Genomic DNA, 17,668 nt, shown 5'->3' with positions numbered 1-17,668 from the left:
CAGTTAGTCACCAAAAAATGAATTAGTCCCAACCACAAGTGCGCTGGGTATCAGGAAAATGGGGCTCCAATACTTTTAAAATGTTTTTGAATAAGATTGAAAAAAAGAATAGATAGAGGCTGAAACTAGCCCATAACTGTTTATTTATAAAGAGATAGCACAGGTGTACGTTGAAACATGTGCTCAACCATCTACACTACAAAGAGAGCCCACTTATACTGGTAGAAAAGCGAAATAACGATGCTGTGACAGCAGAAGGGGTCGGAGCAGTCACAGCCAGTTAGATTCAGAATCAGATGATTAATGTCAAAGTGCCACTAGTGATGATGAAATGAAGAAATCAAAGTGAATCAACACCAACGTCTTAGCTTTAAGCCTCTTAAACTCTTCGTGTTGGTTCTTCAGCCATAATAACGTTGTAAATTCTATGGTATAGTGTATGCCACAGTAACTGTATTGTATTTTGGAGTCTATGTATGCCAAAGTGGCCATACATTAAATGTATTTTGCATGTTTTGTTTTTGTTTTTACCAAATAAAACACAATGATTTGAACAAATTTTGCAGTTGCAACCAGTTTTGTTCAATAGCAGCTTCTTTTAAACTTTTTAATTGTGCTCCTAACTTTAATGACTACTGACATGAAAGCTATTTATGTGTATTGAATTACATGTTATTGTCCTGTGGTTTAATTAAGTGGTTATGGTTGCATTATGGAAAAACAATTGAATAATGAACAGTTAATAAAATTAAAGTTTTAGTCCCGCCTTTAGTTTTTTCTAGAGCTGTCAAAGTGAACGCAATAGTAACGCGTGTATGCAAATTCGTTTTAACGCCTCTAATTTCTTTAACGCATTAATGCACTCGATCTTTCAGAGGTTGTAGCGTGTTTTAAAGCTAGAGTAAAGATCCTAGCATCAAATGAAACTACAAAAACCTAATGAATCCATCGGTACCAACCATACTAGCTTGTCATGAAGGAGGTTAAATAACGCTCCAAACTTGCGCTACATTTTGGTGAGGACAAACTGGCATGTCCATTTTCAAAGGGGTACCTTGACCTCTGACCTCCAGATATGTGAATGTAAATGGGTTCTATGGGTACCCACGAGTCTCCCCTTTACAGACATGCCCACTTTATGATAATCACATGCAGTATAAATGTGTTATTCCTATTCTAAAATGGTGTATCTGAATATTTCTGCATACTGGGATCCCTAAACAGTATAAAATTACATAAATTGGGTCTCACTGTAAAGCTGAGACTCTGGTGGATCCAATGAGCCCAACTGTATTCATGTGTGATGATGTTAGTCCCCATAGGAGACATTTCATTGATCTCACTGTATAAAATGACCTGGGGTGACCTCTAGGATAATCACAGCCTCATGAAACTTCACAGCCACAAACTAGAGACCTAGAGCATTCAGAGGATGGATGGATCAGACTAGAGACCTAGAGCATTCAGAGGATGGATGGATCAGACTAGAGACCTAGAGCATTCAGAGGATGGATGGATCAGACTAGAGACCTAGAGCATTCAGAGGATGGATGGATCAAACTAGAGACCTAGAGCATTCAGAGGATGGATGGATCAGACTAGAGACCTAGAGCATTCAGAGGATGGATGGATCAAACTAGAGACCTAGAGCATTCAGAGGATGGATGGATCAAACTAGAGACCTAGAGCACTCAGAGGATGGATGGCTTTCCTAGCTAGATTGACAATAAGGAGGTTTCTGAGCAGTTTACACAACACAAGTGCTCGCCATCCAATCGCCGAAAAATGCAATTCTTGCAAGATATCTCCAAAATGTCAAAAGTTTTTGATCCCAAATTACTGTGGTATTTTGGAGGGTTTATTGATCGTTTTTTATCAATTCTCCAGTGTTCAAAAATTGTTAAATTTAGCACTAAGCACCAAGACACTTTACATTACGATCATGTTGAGGAACTATAAACTAACTATAAGTTGAGATAAAAACATTTAAGATTTCAAACATACTCCACTGAATGTAAGCCTTTGAATTTTAACAGTGACGTACTTACCGTGTCGACGATGACAACATCATTCTCGTCATAAGATAAGATAAGATAAGATATTCCTTTATTAGACCCGCAGTGGGGAGATGTGCAGTGTACAGCAGCAAAGGGGATAGTACAGAAGCGTCAGCTAACACAGTAAAAAAAAAAAGCGCTAAACAAAGTGAAACAAAATATGAACCATTTAAATAGAAGGAAGTATAAAAATAGGAGGAGTATATACAGTATTGACAATAAACAGACTATTAACTAGTGGAAACATTTCACAGTGAGAATGAAATGAAATTCCACCTGAAAATATTGCACAGTATGAATAACATGGTGGCGTGCTTTTGATGGTATCATCTTCATGACATCATGATGCCAGTCTCCTCCATTGACCTCTCTGCTGTATTGATCAAAGGTGAACATGTTTACAGCAACAGAACATTTTTTTAATAATATATATAGCAAGGTTTGCTGTCCAGTATCCTCTGTATGAATTTGTGCTCAAAGTAAAAGGTACTTAAATAAGTTGAATGCCCTCTCTTCTTCTCAGTGTCAGAGTCCATCACTGAGGTAGATCCACGTTGTTATTGTTGCGTTTGGACTGCTGCTGGAAAAAGCTAAATAAGTTAGTTGTCAATATATTGTATTCCCACGACATTAGTCATTTATCCTATAAGTACACCTATGCAATTATAATCCATTTATAATTTGCCATAATTACACTATGCATGATAGAGCTGACCCGAATGCTTCGAAGCTTCGACCTCCAAATCATTTTCAATCGACTTTCTGCGAAGTACCCGTATGTTCCGATCTGAAATATGCTGTTGGCAGAAGAGCTACGGACTGTGATTACTCGGAGCAGCATTGGGAATGAATTACAATAAAATACAAACAGGGCCTATATTTCTTGCTTTTTAATAAATCGCTAAATTTGTCGCCAGTAGTAGTACTCAGATGAAAACGGAAAGCATTCCGGTTGTCATTGCGACAGCGGCGCCAACGATAACACCACTTGGAAACACTGTGGGGAGTAACTTCATCTACAAATATTGTTGTAAAAACAAGGGATACCACATACAGCTACAGTCACCAGCTAACATTTGTTAGCTAATGCTAAAGGATATAAGTATTTTTTTAAATTATGGATTGTAAAATGGGTGTTACTAGCTAATATTAATATATAGTTGAGACGCTAACACCATAGATATGTATACGTAGATTGCCGCATTGGCCTTTGGATCGTACGTCAGCGTCGCCGCCATATTGGGGAGGTCAGGACTGGACTGTAAACACATAAAAGTGAACAGGAGAGCTGCCGTTTTACTATATAAAAAGCACTATAACATCTACATTTCTCAACCGATTTCATTTTCAGGCCATATTCATATTCATATTGAAGTGTTTATAATCCACGTGGAGTACTGTAGGTCAGATTACCCCAGATTAATGGTTCATTAACATTACATTTCTGCTTCCAGTTCATGGATCACCGGCCGGTCTGTCTGTTGATATGGTATTAAAAAGTCGTACTCTCATAATGCGTTTTCCTTTAAGAATGATTCACATCAACAACATTACAGTTTAAGTTACATCTTTACAAAACATTTGCTTCCATAGATCAAATAAGAGCCAGCTAGCTAGTTATTGTTAGCTATTCCTCAACCAAAGCTTATAGATCTTCATCAGATAAGAGCTAGCTAGCGTTTGCTATTGATAGCTAATGTTATTGATGTTCATGAGTGTGTTCCAATCCACGTACTTCCAGAAGTACACTTCAATGTAGTGCACTGTGTGCACTCTGTACTCACTTGAGTAGTGCGTGTATTTCAGCGGGGTAGGGTCGCCTCAAATAGAATACTCTGCAGCGCACTGACCGGAAATGACGATCGCAACATTTGACCGCGGCTCGCTACCCGCCACAATATCTTCTGAAAAAAAATGAAAGCAGAGTGGAAATTACGTTTCCTACGTCGTCGCCTACGATGTGTCCTCCTGTTAGCTGAAAATGCACCGGTATGTTTACGTATAGTTTTATTCTGTTATCTACGTATGTTTGAATAGTGGTCGTGGCTCCGCCTCTTCCGCTACGTAGCCAAGATGGCGACAGTTGAGTGTGGAAAGTGTCCAGCGTTCCACACTCAACCATCTGACCGTTAGAGTACAACATCCGGGTACTTTGAGTGCACTGCATTTTGCCGTACTTCCCAGTGTGAACGCACTTATGCACTCAAAGTAGTAAGTGTAAGAAGAGAAGTACGCGGATTGGAACACACTGCATGTCTAACATAATATTGTGTTTAAAACTTGAAATTTACGATATGTGTCTAATATCGCAAACAATAAATCTCATCTCATGTCTTGGGTTTTGGAACAGTAACCTTAACTCTCAGCAAAATGTATTATTTTCCACCATGTAAGCCATTCAGTTCATGCAATGTTAAGCTAAGCCAACGTTGACACACACTCTTTTGAGCGTTTAGCGGCGATCATAGCCTAGTATCGAGATTTTGAGTAACTTTCTTTTTCTACTCCTCGTAGATCATAAATCCTTGAATATAAAAATGACTCATTGAAATCGGTTGAGAAATGTAAATGTTATATTTCTTTTTATCCAGTAAAACGGCAGCTCTCTGGTCACTAGTATGTGTTTACAGGCCAGTCCTGACCTCCCCAATATGGCGGCGACGCTGACGTACCTCAGTAACGGCAATGGGTATATATCTATGGCTAAAAACACAAAGAACCATAGCCGATTAAGATGCATTTCATGTTCTGGGTCAATATAGTACAATCTTCATATTACGGTGTGACCTTGTCATAAATATATATGGTTGTGAAAAAATACTTACCGACAGGCTACCTACCGCTACAAATGTGTAGATCCAAGAGAGGAAAATGAGAACTTTGCAAATAGGTTGTAAACAACGTGCGTTTAAAGAGCAAGAAACCAGACGTCACCACTCCCAGTAGACATGAAGACATGAAGACGTGACCACGATGCAAATGTCACGTTATCGGCAATACTGTTGCTCTTACCTTGCACGGCAGCTGGATTCTCGCCACGTCACGAGATCACGCGGGAACTACGGGATCACATAACACGCGCAAATCCAGGCGGCCGTTCGTTCTAAACAACGATGGCTGCTCTTGAAGAGTCGGATGCTGCCATAGCATCGGTTCTATCAGAACTGGAGAGTTGTACTGTACTGGACTATCTCCACTTCATGAGTACTTCTTAATCCAATACTACATTTATTTGACATCACTTACCAGTTACTTTAATACATTAATTAATACTGAATATAAATCAACTGAGAAGTGATGATGTGTTATTATGGATTAAGCTGGCAGTGTGAAAAGTAGTTTGATTAATGTGCATCAATAATTATAATAACAATAAGATATTCTGAAAAGGGAAAGTACTTTGTTAAAGTGCAGGGGAGACACTACAGGTGTACAGGATGAACATATTTAACTCATAGATATCAACATGAAACTTTAAGACAATTACTTTTAAAGATTTCTGAAATGTTAAAATGTTTAAAAATGCAAATTAGCTATTATCAAAGCGCTATATAAAGTCCATTTACCATCTAGCTGTTAGCCGCTAGCTGTTAGCCGTTAGCTGTTAGCCATTAGCTGTTAGCAGTTAGCCGCTAGCTGTTAGCAGCTAGTCGCTAGCCGTTAGCTGTTAGCAGTTAGCTTCTAGCTGTTAGCCGTTGGCTGCTAGCTTTTAGCTGCTAGCCGTTAGCTGCTAGCTGTTAGCAGTTAGCCGCTAGCTGTCAGCCGTTAGCTGTTAGCAGCTAGCTGTTAGCAGCTAGTCGCTAGCCATTAGCTTCTAGCTGTTAGCCGTTAGCTGCTAGCTTTTAGCTGCTAGTCGTTAGCAATTAGCCGTTAGCTGCTAGCTGTTAGCTGTTAGCTGTTAGCTAGCAGACCTCAGTTTCCTCTGAAATCAACTTCTGGTGCCGCCGGCTGCTGTTAGAATCTAACTACTTCACCTGCTCACCTGTTCAGGTGTTCACCTGCTCACCTGTTCAGGTGTTCACCTGTTCACCTGCTCACCTGTTCAGGTGTTCACCTGTTCACCTGTTCAGGTGTTCACCTGCTCACCTGTTCAGGTGTTCACCTGCTCACCTGTTCAGGTGTTCACGTGTTCACCTGCTCACCTGTTCAGGTGTTCCCGCTGATGAGATGGAGGACAACTGCCGAGCTCGTGAACGCGCACGTCCGTTTGCCGCCGCGGCTCGTTCATGAGACGCAGGAGTCGCGTCGCATAGCAACACCGGTCAGGTCCAACCAGACGTCATTTCCTTCTTCTTCTTCTTCTCTGGTGTTTATTGGCGGTTGGCAAACCATCTTAGAGGTGCGTCACCGCCACCTGCTGGACTGCAGGGTGGAGCAGGAGATTGTGCAGAAACAAAATTTAAAAATAAATTAATAATAATAATAATAATAATAATAATAATAATCATTATAATAATAATGATGAAAACTCTAGATTCCTTTAACTAAATCAGTTTCTCTTAAAAACTGAATCATTTCACAGTATATATGTTAGCTGCTGTATTCCCCAATAGACCTGACAATGAAGAGTCCTGGTGTTTTGTCTTCCTTAGTGACTGTAAAAGGTGATTCCTCTGGATACTGTAATTCCTGCAGTGGATCAGTACATGTTCCACAGTGTCTGGTTGATTACAGTGTGTGCATTTCCCAGTTGGGTGCTATATATTCTATATAATGTATGGTTATTATTATTATTCTATATAATGTGTGGTTAAGACCTGTATGTCCCATTCTCAGTCGAGTGATGACATTTTCTTCCCTTCTTTCCCAGCCCACCTTTCTCCCTGCTCCAACATGATCCAACAAATCGTAATATTACAAGAATAAAATCATAATATCACGAGAATAAAATCATAGGTTTAAAAGAAAAAAAGTCAAGATACTCCACGTTCCTCATTTTCACACTATTTCCCCTCTAAATTAACACTTACAATTACTACTTTATGATATTATAACTCTATTCTCATAATATTACGACTTTTTTTCTATAGATATAATAATATGCATATTTATAATATTGTTATTGTTCAACATTTCAATAGAGACATTAAATATGACAGTAGAATAGAAATAATTTAATTTTACTTTTGTACTGCTCTTTGTAGGCGGATGTTTTACTGGCGTCGCTCTGCTGCTGGGCGCTGATGTTACAACGGAACAAACAACTGACTCTTAGCAATATACACTCACCGGCCACTTTATTAGGCACACCTGTTCGATTGCTTGTTAAAACAAATAGCTAATCAGCCAATCACATGGCAGCAACTCAATGCATTACGTCATCTAGACGTGGTGAAGACGACTTGCTGAAGTTCAAACCGAGCATCAGAACGGGGAAGAAAGGGGATTTAAGTGACTTTGAACGTGGCATGGTTGTTGGTGCCAGACGGGCTGGTCTGAGTATTAAACTGCTGATCTACTGGGATTTTCACGCACAACCATCTCTAGGGTTTACAGAGAATGGTACCAACAAGAGAACAGATCCAGTGAGCGGGGTTGTGTGGACGGAAATGCCTTGTTGATGTCAGAGGTCAGAGGAGAATGGGCAGAGTGGTTGGAGATGATAGAAAGGCAACAGGAACTCAAATAACCACTCGTTACAACCAAGGTATGCAGAATACCATCTCTGAACGCACAACACGTCCAACCTGGAAGCAGATGAAGACCACCCGGTACTAGCAAGGTGTACCTAATAAAGTGGCCGGTGAGTGTATGTTCTTTGCTGTTGCTATGTATAAAACACCGTTGCAATGTATAAAAGACTGTTGCTATGTATAAACCGTTGCTATGGATGCAGTTCTGATCTTGGATTCTTTCTTTTAAACAAATTTAATTGAATGACACTAAATATTCGTTCCAAGTATCACTTTAATTGAACCTGAACACAAACAAACAAATTCACTTCACTTCTTCAGAATTCATATCAAAAAATAAAAATAAAATACAATATAAATATAATAAAACACCATTAAAACGGCGAAATCATGTAACGGCAACAGAAACAAAAATGTTATGAAGTACATACTGTACAGTAAAGTGTGTGTGTCGGAATAATAAATACTCTATAAACATTTAAAGAAAAACAGCTTTAAATGTGTTTCATACCGTGTTTGTTTTCTTCATCCAAGAAAACCCGGAAATTTAGATTTTTGTAGAGTGAGGACATTTTTTGGAGAGTTAAACCTGGATTGTGAGAATATTTTTATGAAGCGGGGAAAGTGAGGTTATTTTAGAAAATAACGACATTTTGAAAGTGACCGCATTTTTTGCAAAGTGAAGACATTTCTTGAAATTGGAAATATTTCAAAAGAGGATGTTTTTTGAAAATTGGTACTTTTTAGGAAATTAAGAACATGGAACACAAAAACATTGTGAGAATATTTGTATGATGTGAGGACACTTTTGTAATGTGAAATCTTTTTGGGGAAAGTGAGGACATGTTTTTGGAAAGTGGGGACATTTCTTGACATTGGGAATAAAAAAACCTTTTTTTCCCCTACTGTCAGCCTGAATATACCTGTATTCACCCTCTGTCTGAAACGCTCTGTTTTAGTGCATTTCAATGGAATTGCGTTGCTGAGCAACAGAATGTGACATCACAATTATACAGAAATCCTGACGGCTTGTTTCAAACGCACAATTTCTGAATACGGGCTGTGTGTATTTCTCCGTATATTGAGCGTTTTGATAGTTTAACAGTATTTATAAGCACTTAAACCTGAAAATCTCACTTTTTTTACAATATGGGACCTTTAAGGTTCAGGAATAGTCAAAGACAAACGAACAGCGATCTCCCGCGGTGAGGTTTTTTAAAGTTCTGTTGACCGACTTCCTCTTTAGTTCCTTCATAACTCCTGCAGTCTCTCGAGGGCGCCGTCACGTGTCCGTAAACAGAAGTTGTTTTTGAGGAAAGTCTCCACGGTGCCTTCCAAAGGTCAGCTGATTATTATCATTTAACCAACCAGGGATCAGCAGAGAGACTCGGAGTCCGTCCGGCCACAAACCAGGTGAAACATTTCCTGTGGACTGGTTTACAGAGCAGCTCAGCTGTCTCTCTCTCTGTTTCTTCTGCTTTTCCCATGACATTTGAATGCACCACGAACCCCGTAAACTCCCCGGAGAGCTGAGCTCAACGGCATCTCTCCACAAAACCCACAGTGAACGGAAGCTGAGCGTCTCCAAGGCGAGCCTCTTCAGGGTCCGAGGTCCTCAGCCCGTCGGTGGTCGGGGGTCGACGCTCACCTGGATCGGCTCACAAAGCTCCGCCTCCTCAGGGCTCATCGGGATCTGAATGTCCCAATCAGCTTTCTGCAACAGCGGGCGGATTTTCTTTATTCACAATTACAAATGAAATGCATCATATGTAATATATATATCATAAAACAAAATATCAATATCTAAAAATGATCTCATTATCTCAGAGATTATCGGTAAAATGTTATGCATCTTTCACGTCGGTTTAAAATAAATGTGAAACGCCTCATTTCTTATTTCCACATAAACATTTTGTCACAATAAAACTACAGAAACAATAAATCACAATATCGAAAGATACAAATTCAATATGTACGTCAAAAATAAATGTACAGTGACCAGCTTTAAGAGTTTATTTTTTATCTGAACAAAAGAAATAATTTGGCTAATTATGTCATCTTTTTTATATATATATTTTGCAATTAAAATAATCTAATATATATATATATTTTTAACCCTCTGAGACCCACAATAAAGCTCTTTTTTTAGGGGGGTCCAGGGGGTCTTTAGGGGGAGATAGCAGGTCTCTAGTTTGATCTATCCATCCTCTGAATGCTCTAGGTCTCTAGTCTGATCCATCCATCCTGTGAATGCTCTAGGTCTCTAGTTTGATCTATCCATCCTCTGAATGCTCTAGGTCTCTAGTTTGATCCATCCATCCTCTGAATGCTCTAGGTCTCTAGTCTGATCCATCCATCCTGTGAATGCTCTAGGTCTCTAGTCTGATCCATCCATCCTCTGAATGCTCTAGGTCTCTAGTCTGATCCATCCATCCTCTGAATGCTCTAGGTCTCTAGTTTGTGGCTGTAAAGTTTCATGAGGCTGTGATTATCCTAGAGGTCACCACAAGGTCATTTTATACAGTGAGGTCAATGACATGTCTCCTATGGGGACTAACATCATCACACATGAATACAGTTGGGCTCATTGGATCCACCAGAGTCTCAGCTTTACAGTGATACTGCATTCAACAAACGTCATGTGATGATCATAAAGTGGGCATGTCTGTAAAGGGGAGACTCGTGGGTACCCATAGAACCCATTTACATTCACACATCTGGAGGTCAGAGGTCAAGGGACCCCTTTGAAAATGGACATGACAGTTTTTCCTCTCTAATATTTAGTTTGTATATATGTATATGTATATGTATATGTGTATATTTCTGTATGTACTGACCAGTGAGTGGGGCAGTGGCTCTTTATGGAAATAGGCCCGACAGGCTCGAGGACGGCAGTGGACGACGGACCAGAAGACGGCGAACAGCAGACCGGCCATGGCGATGACGGTCACGGTCACCGTGGTCGGCTTCTTCCAGGCGCCGTCTGCACCTGCAGCCATGAAGACACTTCCTGTTTTACCTTCATCTCCTTTTGAACTCCTTTAAATCCTTTCATTGATTATCAGACACAACATGTCTTCTGAGGGAGAGGAACATGTTGTATATAAATAAAGGATGAAGAGGCAGAGCCGTACCTCCTGTGATGGAGACACACTGGCTGTCGGTGCTGCTGCTGTAGAGCTGAGTGTCCAGGACGGTCTGAGCTCGGACGCAGTACACCGCTTCCTCCTGCAGGGCGGGGACGTGAAGCACCGACTCCTCAGCCGGCAGCGAGTAGACGGCAGCCTGAACCAGAGACAGAGAGACAGAGACAGAGAGACAGACAGAGAGACAGAGAGAGACAGAGAGACAGAGAGAGAGAGGACATATAACACAGGGGTTTAATATATATATATATATATATATAATTTAAAAAATAAAAGTGTCCTCACTTCATAGAAATAATATAAAATATATTTATATATATATTATATATAATATATATATGTATAAAGTATTTATATATATCAAATATCTATATGTATATAATATCTATATATATAAAATATCTACATGTTTAAAGTATCTATATGTATAAAAATGACTATATATAAAATATTTATATGTATAAAATATCTATATGTGTAATACTGTATATATCCATATATATAATGTCTATATGTAAAGTATCTATATATATGACGGTGTAACAGGCTGCTTTATATACATGAGGTAGGTGGATATAACAGTATATATATATATATATATATATATATACAGCGTGCTTATACGTAGATTATTTTGATTAAATGTTTACAGTGTGTATTTAAACTTTATGAATATAATAATTGACTGGTTAAGTGTCTGCTTGGTGTCACGGGGTTAAAGGAAGGAGGGAAAAACAAACAAAGGATATATATGAGAAATAAAAGCAGTGAATGAAGTGATGAGAGGACGAAGAGAAGGAAAGATAAAGAAAACAAAGACAGGAAGGGAGGAGAAGTAAGAAGAAAGTCTGACCTGCAGCTCGTCGCCTCTCTTCCACACCGTCACCCTGACGACAGCAGTGAGAGGAAGCTTGTCAAACGACACCCGAAGGGCGTCGCCCACCGCCGCCACCGCCATCTCCGGCGCCGTCAGGACCGCTGCCGGCACGAGAATCACATTCAGTCATTTTTGAAAAGTATATATATACTACTAGCTACTGGCATACTAGCTACTGGCATACTAGCTACTGGCACTACTTGCTACTAGCACTACTAGCAACAGGCATTACTTGCTACTGGCACTACTAGCTACTAGCACTAACAGCTACTGGCACTACTAGCTACTGGCACTACCAGCTACTGGCATTACCAGCTACTGGCACTAACAGCTACTGGCACTACTAGCTACTGGCACTACTTGCTACTGGCATACTAGCTACTGGCACTACTAGCTATTGGCACTACCAGCTACTGGCACTACCAGCTATTGGCACTACTAGCTACTGGCACTAACAGCTACTGGCACTACCAGCTATTGGCACTACTAGCTACTGGCACTAACAGCTACTGGCACTACCAGCTATTGGCACTACTAGCTACTGGCACTAACAGCTATTGGCACTACTAGCTACTGGCACTAACAGCTACTGGCAATACTAGCTACTAGCACTACTAGCTACTGGCACTACTAGCTACTGGCACTAACAGCTACTGGCACTACTAGCTACTAGCAATACTAGCTACTAGCACTACTAGCTACTGGCACTACTAGCTACTGGCATACTAGCTACTGGCACTACTAGCTACTGGCACTAACAGCTACTGGCAATACTAGCTACTAGCACTACTAGCTATTGGCACTACTAGCTACTGGCACTAACAGCTATTGGCACTACTAGCTACTGGCACTAACAGCTACTGGCAATACTAGCTACTAGCACTACTAGCTACTGGCACTACTAGCTACTGGCACTAACAGCTACTGGCACTACTAGCTACTAGCAATACTAGCTACTAGCACTACTAGCTACTGGCACTACTAGCTACTGGCATACTAGCTACTGGCACTACTAGCTACTGGCACTAACAGCTACTGGCAATACTAGCTACTAGCACTACTAGCTATTGGCACTACTAGCTACTGGCACTAACAGCTATTGGCACTACTAGCTACTGGCACTAACAGCTACTGGCAATACTAGCTACTAGCACTACTAGCTACTGGCACTACTAGCTACTGGCACTAACAGCTATTGGCAATACTAGCTACTAGCACTACTAGCTACTGGCATACTAGCTACTAGCACTACTAGCTACTAGCAGTACTAGCTACTGGCCGATAGCCGGTTGTTTGGGAACAGAGACGTCTCAGTAATGCAGCCCAGAACAAGCTGGGATATCTCACTGTCTCTGCGGTTGAAAGGCGGGCTCAGTTCGGTCCACGGCGACGGCTGGGAGCCGCACTGCGCTCTGACGTGGACGTTGTAGTCGGAGTCGGAGCCCAGGTCAAAGGTCAGGTCGCAGTGAGCGTGAGGGATCCACTGGCACTCGGGAGCGTTCACCCAGCTGCCGTTCAGCACCGTCAGCTCAAACTCCCTGAAGGACAGAGAAACACACATACGTTTGAGCCAGAATATAAAATTAGGTTTCAAAATCGTGAAAAATAAGCCATAGATATAGCCAAGATATTAAACTGAATATCTTTAGATTTTGGGCTGTCAAATAAAATGAAAAAAAATAGATAATAATCTTTAGTTGTAGTTCTTAAATACATATATATTGTTTGTGTGATACGTCCAGTTCCACTCGTCTTTCAAATACTTACTAATTAACAAAATTTGATAATTTAATAGTAATAACTTTTTCCAAGGTTCATTATTATTTTTAAGATTAACATTTGCTGTAAATAAAAAATCCTTTTTTAATTTTGTAAAACTATCATTTTATCGGGTGAGATTTCATCATAGTGGTGAGTTCAGTCTCTGATTTTACTTTACCCTGCTTTAAGATGAGATTGAAGGGGGTAGTTGAGACTTTAAAAAGGTAACTGTAGACCTACAGATACTCTGCTCACATCAGGAGTGTTCTGAACACTTCAAAACAGCCGCAGTAATGATAGAAGAATTAATTACACCGTGTTGTCTGTGATTGACAGCTGACATTTAGAAACCTCCTCGTGAGTGAAAACTTAAATGTGTTGATGCGTCACTGCAGGTTCATCAGAGAACAGACACACCTGCTGATTATAGTCGTTAGGACAGGTGTGTCAGTGACTCCAGGTGTTATTAGGTGGACTGTTTTATATCACTCACTGGGCGACATGATTATCAGGAGGAAACACCTGCTGGATTCATTGGTCTCTCATGTGCCTGCTGCATATTTCACATATTTCACTCCGTCCAACTGTACCTGAGCCGACTCTTCATTACAGTCAGTGAGGTGTATTGTTAGCTGAGTTTACTTTACTGCAGTGACACTATAATTACAAACTAGGGCGGTCAAAGTTATTTTGATAATAACACGTTAATTCAAATTCATTTTAAAGCCACTAATTTCTTTAAAGGAACTGTTGGTAACTTTCTATACGTATAAATCATTGCTGGTCGGTGTCTCATGGTCGCTCCCAAAACCTCTTGGTTGTATCTAGTGAAGCTGTTAAACAGTGTTGGCCGCGGTCGGAGGACGCGGGGGAGACCGTAGCTTTGGTCTCCAGGACCGGAGTCTCTGCTCCTCTGCTCCTCTGCTCCTCTGCTCCTCTGCCTGCCTTCACTCACACACCGCGCTCCTTCTCTCTCTCTCTCTCCACCTCTCCCGTGCATGCTGCTCACTCCACACTGCAGAAGAGTTAGTTTAGCTCTGAGAATATCTAGTGAATGTTCAGTGGACGTTTGTGTAGAAATAACTGCTGCAGCTCCTCCAGACCAACAGAGGTTTCCCGTGTCTTGTGAAGTGACGGGGCTCCGCAGAGAGAAACGTTATCGTCTCCGACCAAAACTCCGGCGTCTCCCCCGTTCCCTCCGGCCGCGGTCGGGAGGCTGAGGCGGGAAAAGCCAACACTAGGATCAGCATTGATTCATGGAGAGACCTTGGTCTGGTCAGCTAACATTACTGCCAAGCAGCTGAACTATAGAGTGATATTGTGCTTTTAGCTGACGTGTGTCTCCTCACTGTGTTGAGCGATGCTCCTTCATGTCTATGTAGAGCGAGCACAAGCGCCAGCAACAGGACGCTGACTTTAGTTGACTTAACGGCCACAGGTGAAGCTGTTAACAACACATTTCTGATTCTAACAAACAGTCCCTTTAATGCATTAACAAAATCAATCTTTCGGAGGTTGTAGCTCCGTTTTAAAGCTGGAGTGAAGATACTGGTATCATATGAAACTAGTACCTATTAGTACCTAGTAGTAGTACCAACCATGTCATACTAGCTTGTCGCGACCCATTGGTTTGTGGACTACGGTTTTGAAACCTTGAGTTCGACATTTTGGCCGTCACCATCTTGGTTTTTGGCCGTCACCATTTTGGTTTATAGCCGTCACCATCTTGGTTTTTAGTGTCACTCCACATCTGGTGCTGCAGTGAGTATTTGTGGCAGCAGGATGGTGTGTACTGTACGTGGGAGGTGAAGTGTTGTTAATTGCCTGTAAAGTATTTGTATTGTGTATGACTCACCCCTGGAACTGAACAGAGTAAAGAACTGCAGTGTTGCAGGGAGCCTGCGGCGGGCGCCACCTCAGTACATGGCTCATGTCAACAGACTCCATGGAAACGCCGCTGGGCGCCGGCAGCGTCCAAACATCTGCTGACAGAACGAGGTCATGATTTAAATCTCATCTCAGACATCAGCTGTTATTATTGTGACTGGGCAGCATGACTCAACTGACCTTACGGAAAAGCAGTATTTATGAAGTATACTTAAGTCAAGGTCAAGTATATTTCATGTAGTAGGTATACTAATATCAAAGTGCTAGTAACATACTTATAAGCGTACTGTTTTAATACTTCTTGGGACTAAATTGTCCCACTTAATTTAGTCATAAAAGTATACTTTTAAGTGTACTTTAAGTGTAAGAATATTAAACTTTGAGTACACAACTAGTTTACATTTAAGACTTATTTTGTACTGCAACTATACCGATAGTTTAGGAGTTTTATACTTCTAGTATAGTGTACTACTTCAATGCTACTGGGGACTAAATAGGACCACTTTTTAGTTTATAAAAGTATACTTTGAAGTATACTCTCAGTAAACTACTAGTAGTTTTTATACCGCAAGTATACTTGTATATACTTGTAGCCCACTTTATAGTTTATGAAATTAAAGTATACTCTCAGTAAACTACTACTTTAATAGTTTTTATACTACAAGCACACTAAGTTATACTTTTCTCAAGTTAACTTGATCAAAAGATTAAGTACAAGTATAAGCCAAGTACACTTTCAGTTTACTTTACTCTGGTGAGTAAAGTAAACTGAAAGTAAACTCTCTTATTTTAAGTTTAAAAGACGTTTATTAATAGCACACTTAAATAAACTTCTCTTTTAGTGAGGGGGGGATAATAATAATAATAATAATAATAATAATAATAATCAGTCAAATGAATTCAGCTGAAAATAATAAAAATAAATCTACAGATTAAAGAAAGAAGATAAATATAGGGATCTTTAGATGAGCTGGTTATAGTAGGTGGTATTTGTTCCCTCTGGACAGAGCCAGGCTAGCTGTTTCCCTCTGTTTCCAGTCTTTATGCTAAGCTAAGCTAAGCAGCTGCTTGCTGCAGCCTCGTGTTTAGCGTCCAGACGAGAGACACGAGACATCAGAGTGGTTTCAAACTGAACATCTGACTCTCAAGAAACATATTGGTTTACCCCCATGTCTGTTTTCCTCCACATGGCCGGTAAACCTTTACATTCATTGAATGCAGTAATGTAAGTCCAATGCATAAAATGTTTTTAATTATTTATTTATTCAACTATTCATTTATTTATTCTATTACTGTGTGAATTTGTATTCTTCACCTGGTCCTCGTGTGATTCAATATGCACTGGACCACGCAAGATGCCAGTGTGCATCTCTGGCCATGGACTGACTTATTTATTTATTTAACTATTCACTTATTTATTTATTTATTTACTCACTTATTTATTTATGTATTTATTTATTTATTTATTCACCTATTTATTTATTTACTTATTTATTCATTTATTTATTTACTTACTTATTCATTTATTTATTTATGTATTTACTTATTAATTAATTAATTAATGTATTTATTTATGTATTTATTTATTTAATTATTCACCTATTTATTTATTTACTTATTTATTCATTTATTTACTTACTTATTCATTTATTTATTTATGTATTTACTTATTTATTTATTCACATATGTATTGTCTCTGACATACTGGTGACTGCTGCTGTCTGTGTGTCTGTGAGGTTGTGTCTGGTCTGGGTAGACTGTAACTGTAAAAACTGAATTGCTCTTCTGGGATAAATAAAGTTGTCTGAATCTGAATCTGAATCTGAATATTTTTTTTTACAACTCTGTACTTCTGCAACGATACGTGTCAATGTGGCTGTAGCTGATTGATCCAACACACACAACCCCAAATCTGTCAACATGTACATGTATTATACATTATTATGTACGTGTATTGACTCTGAGATTGTTCAAACTGAGTAGAAACAGACTCTACTGTCGAGTGTGGAAGTGAACTCACAGTTTGTAAAGTCCAGCAGGACCATCATCACCATCACCACCAGCAGACTCACAGTACGTCTCAGTCTCATGACCGCAGAGTTCATCTCCAGAACCTAAAGGAGGAGTCCAAATCCCACCAGCGACCCGCATGTAAACGGATCCAGAACACAACATATAATCCAGATCACCGTCCAGAAATCCCTCGCCAAAGATAAACCGGGATACTCCTGTTGTTTTTCCAGGCAGTGCACGTTTCTGGATCCGTCTTTCGGCTCATCCAAGAGGTGCATAAAAAAGATCCACTGT

At 40.0% G+C, this 17,668-nt stretch overlaps 2 protein-coding genes across 2 annotated transcripts in view; one reads left to right on the top strand and one right to left on the bottom strand.

The window, feature by feature from the left end:
- Window positions 1–17,668, top strand: part of LOC119499314 — an 843,332-nt gene that overhangs the window by 719,650 nt on the left and 106,014 nt on the right. The window lies entirely within an intron of this gene.
- Window positions 7,830–17,493, bottom strand: crfb16 (cytokine receptor family member B16). The gene is made up of 7 exons (XM_037787459.1): window positions 17,382–17,493; window positions 15,330–15,456; window positions 13,061–13,251; window positions 11,690–11,814; window positions 10,825–10,975; window positions 10,528–10,673; window positions 7,830–9,404 (listed from the first exon to the last, which is right to left on the bottom strand). The coding sequence occupies exons 1-7, from the start codon at window positions 17,464–17,466 to the stop codon at window positions 9,306–9,308; spliced, it is 924 nt and encodes a 307-aa protein (XP_037643387.1). The 5' UTR covers window positions 17,467–17,493; the 3' UTR covers window positions 7,830–9,305.

This window comes from Sebastes umbrosus, chromosome 12, assembly GCF_015220745.1.
Source record: "Sebastes umbrosus isolate fSebUmb1 chromosome 12, fSebUmb1.pri, whole genome shotgun sequence".
Classification (NCBI taxonomy): Eukaryota; Metazoa; Chordata; class Actinopteri; order Perciformes; family Sebastidae; genus Sebastes; species Sebastes umbrosus.
This window is presented reverse-complemented; position numbering and strand designations above follow the sequence as displayed.

What these genes read in the sequence shown, in the direction of transcription:
- crfb16 (XM_037787459.1), bottom strand. Translation starts at nt 17,466, where the DNA reads ATGAACTCTGCGGTCATGAGACTGAGACGTACTGTGAGTCTGCTGGTG. An exon ending in TACTCTGTTCAGTTCCAGGG is followed by an intron (nt 13,252 to 15,329) that starts GTGAGTCATACA and finishes TCTGTCCTTCAG; the next exon opens with GGAGTTTGAGCTGACGGTGC. An exon ending in AGCCACTGCCCCACTCACTG is followed by an intron (nt 9,405 to 10,527) that starts GTCAGTACATAC and finishes CCGCTGTTGCAG; the next exon opens with AAAGCTGATTGGGACATTCA.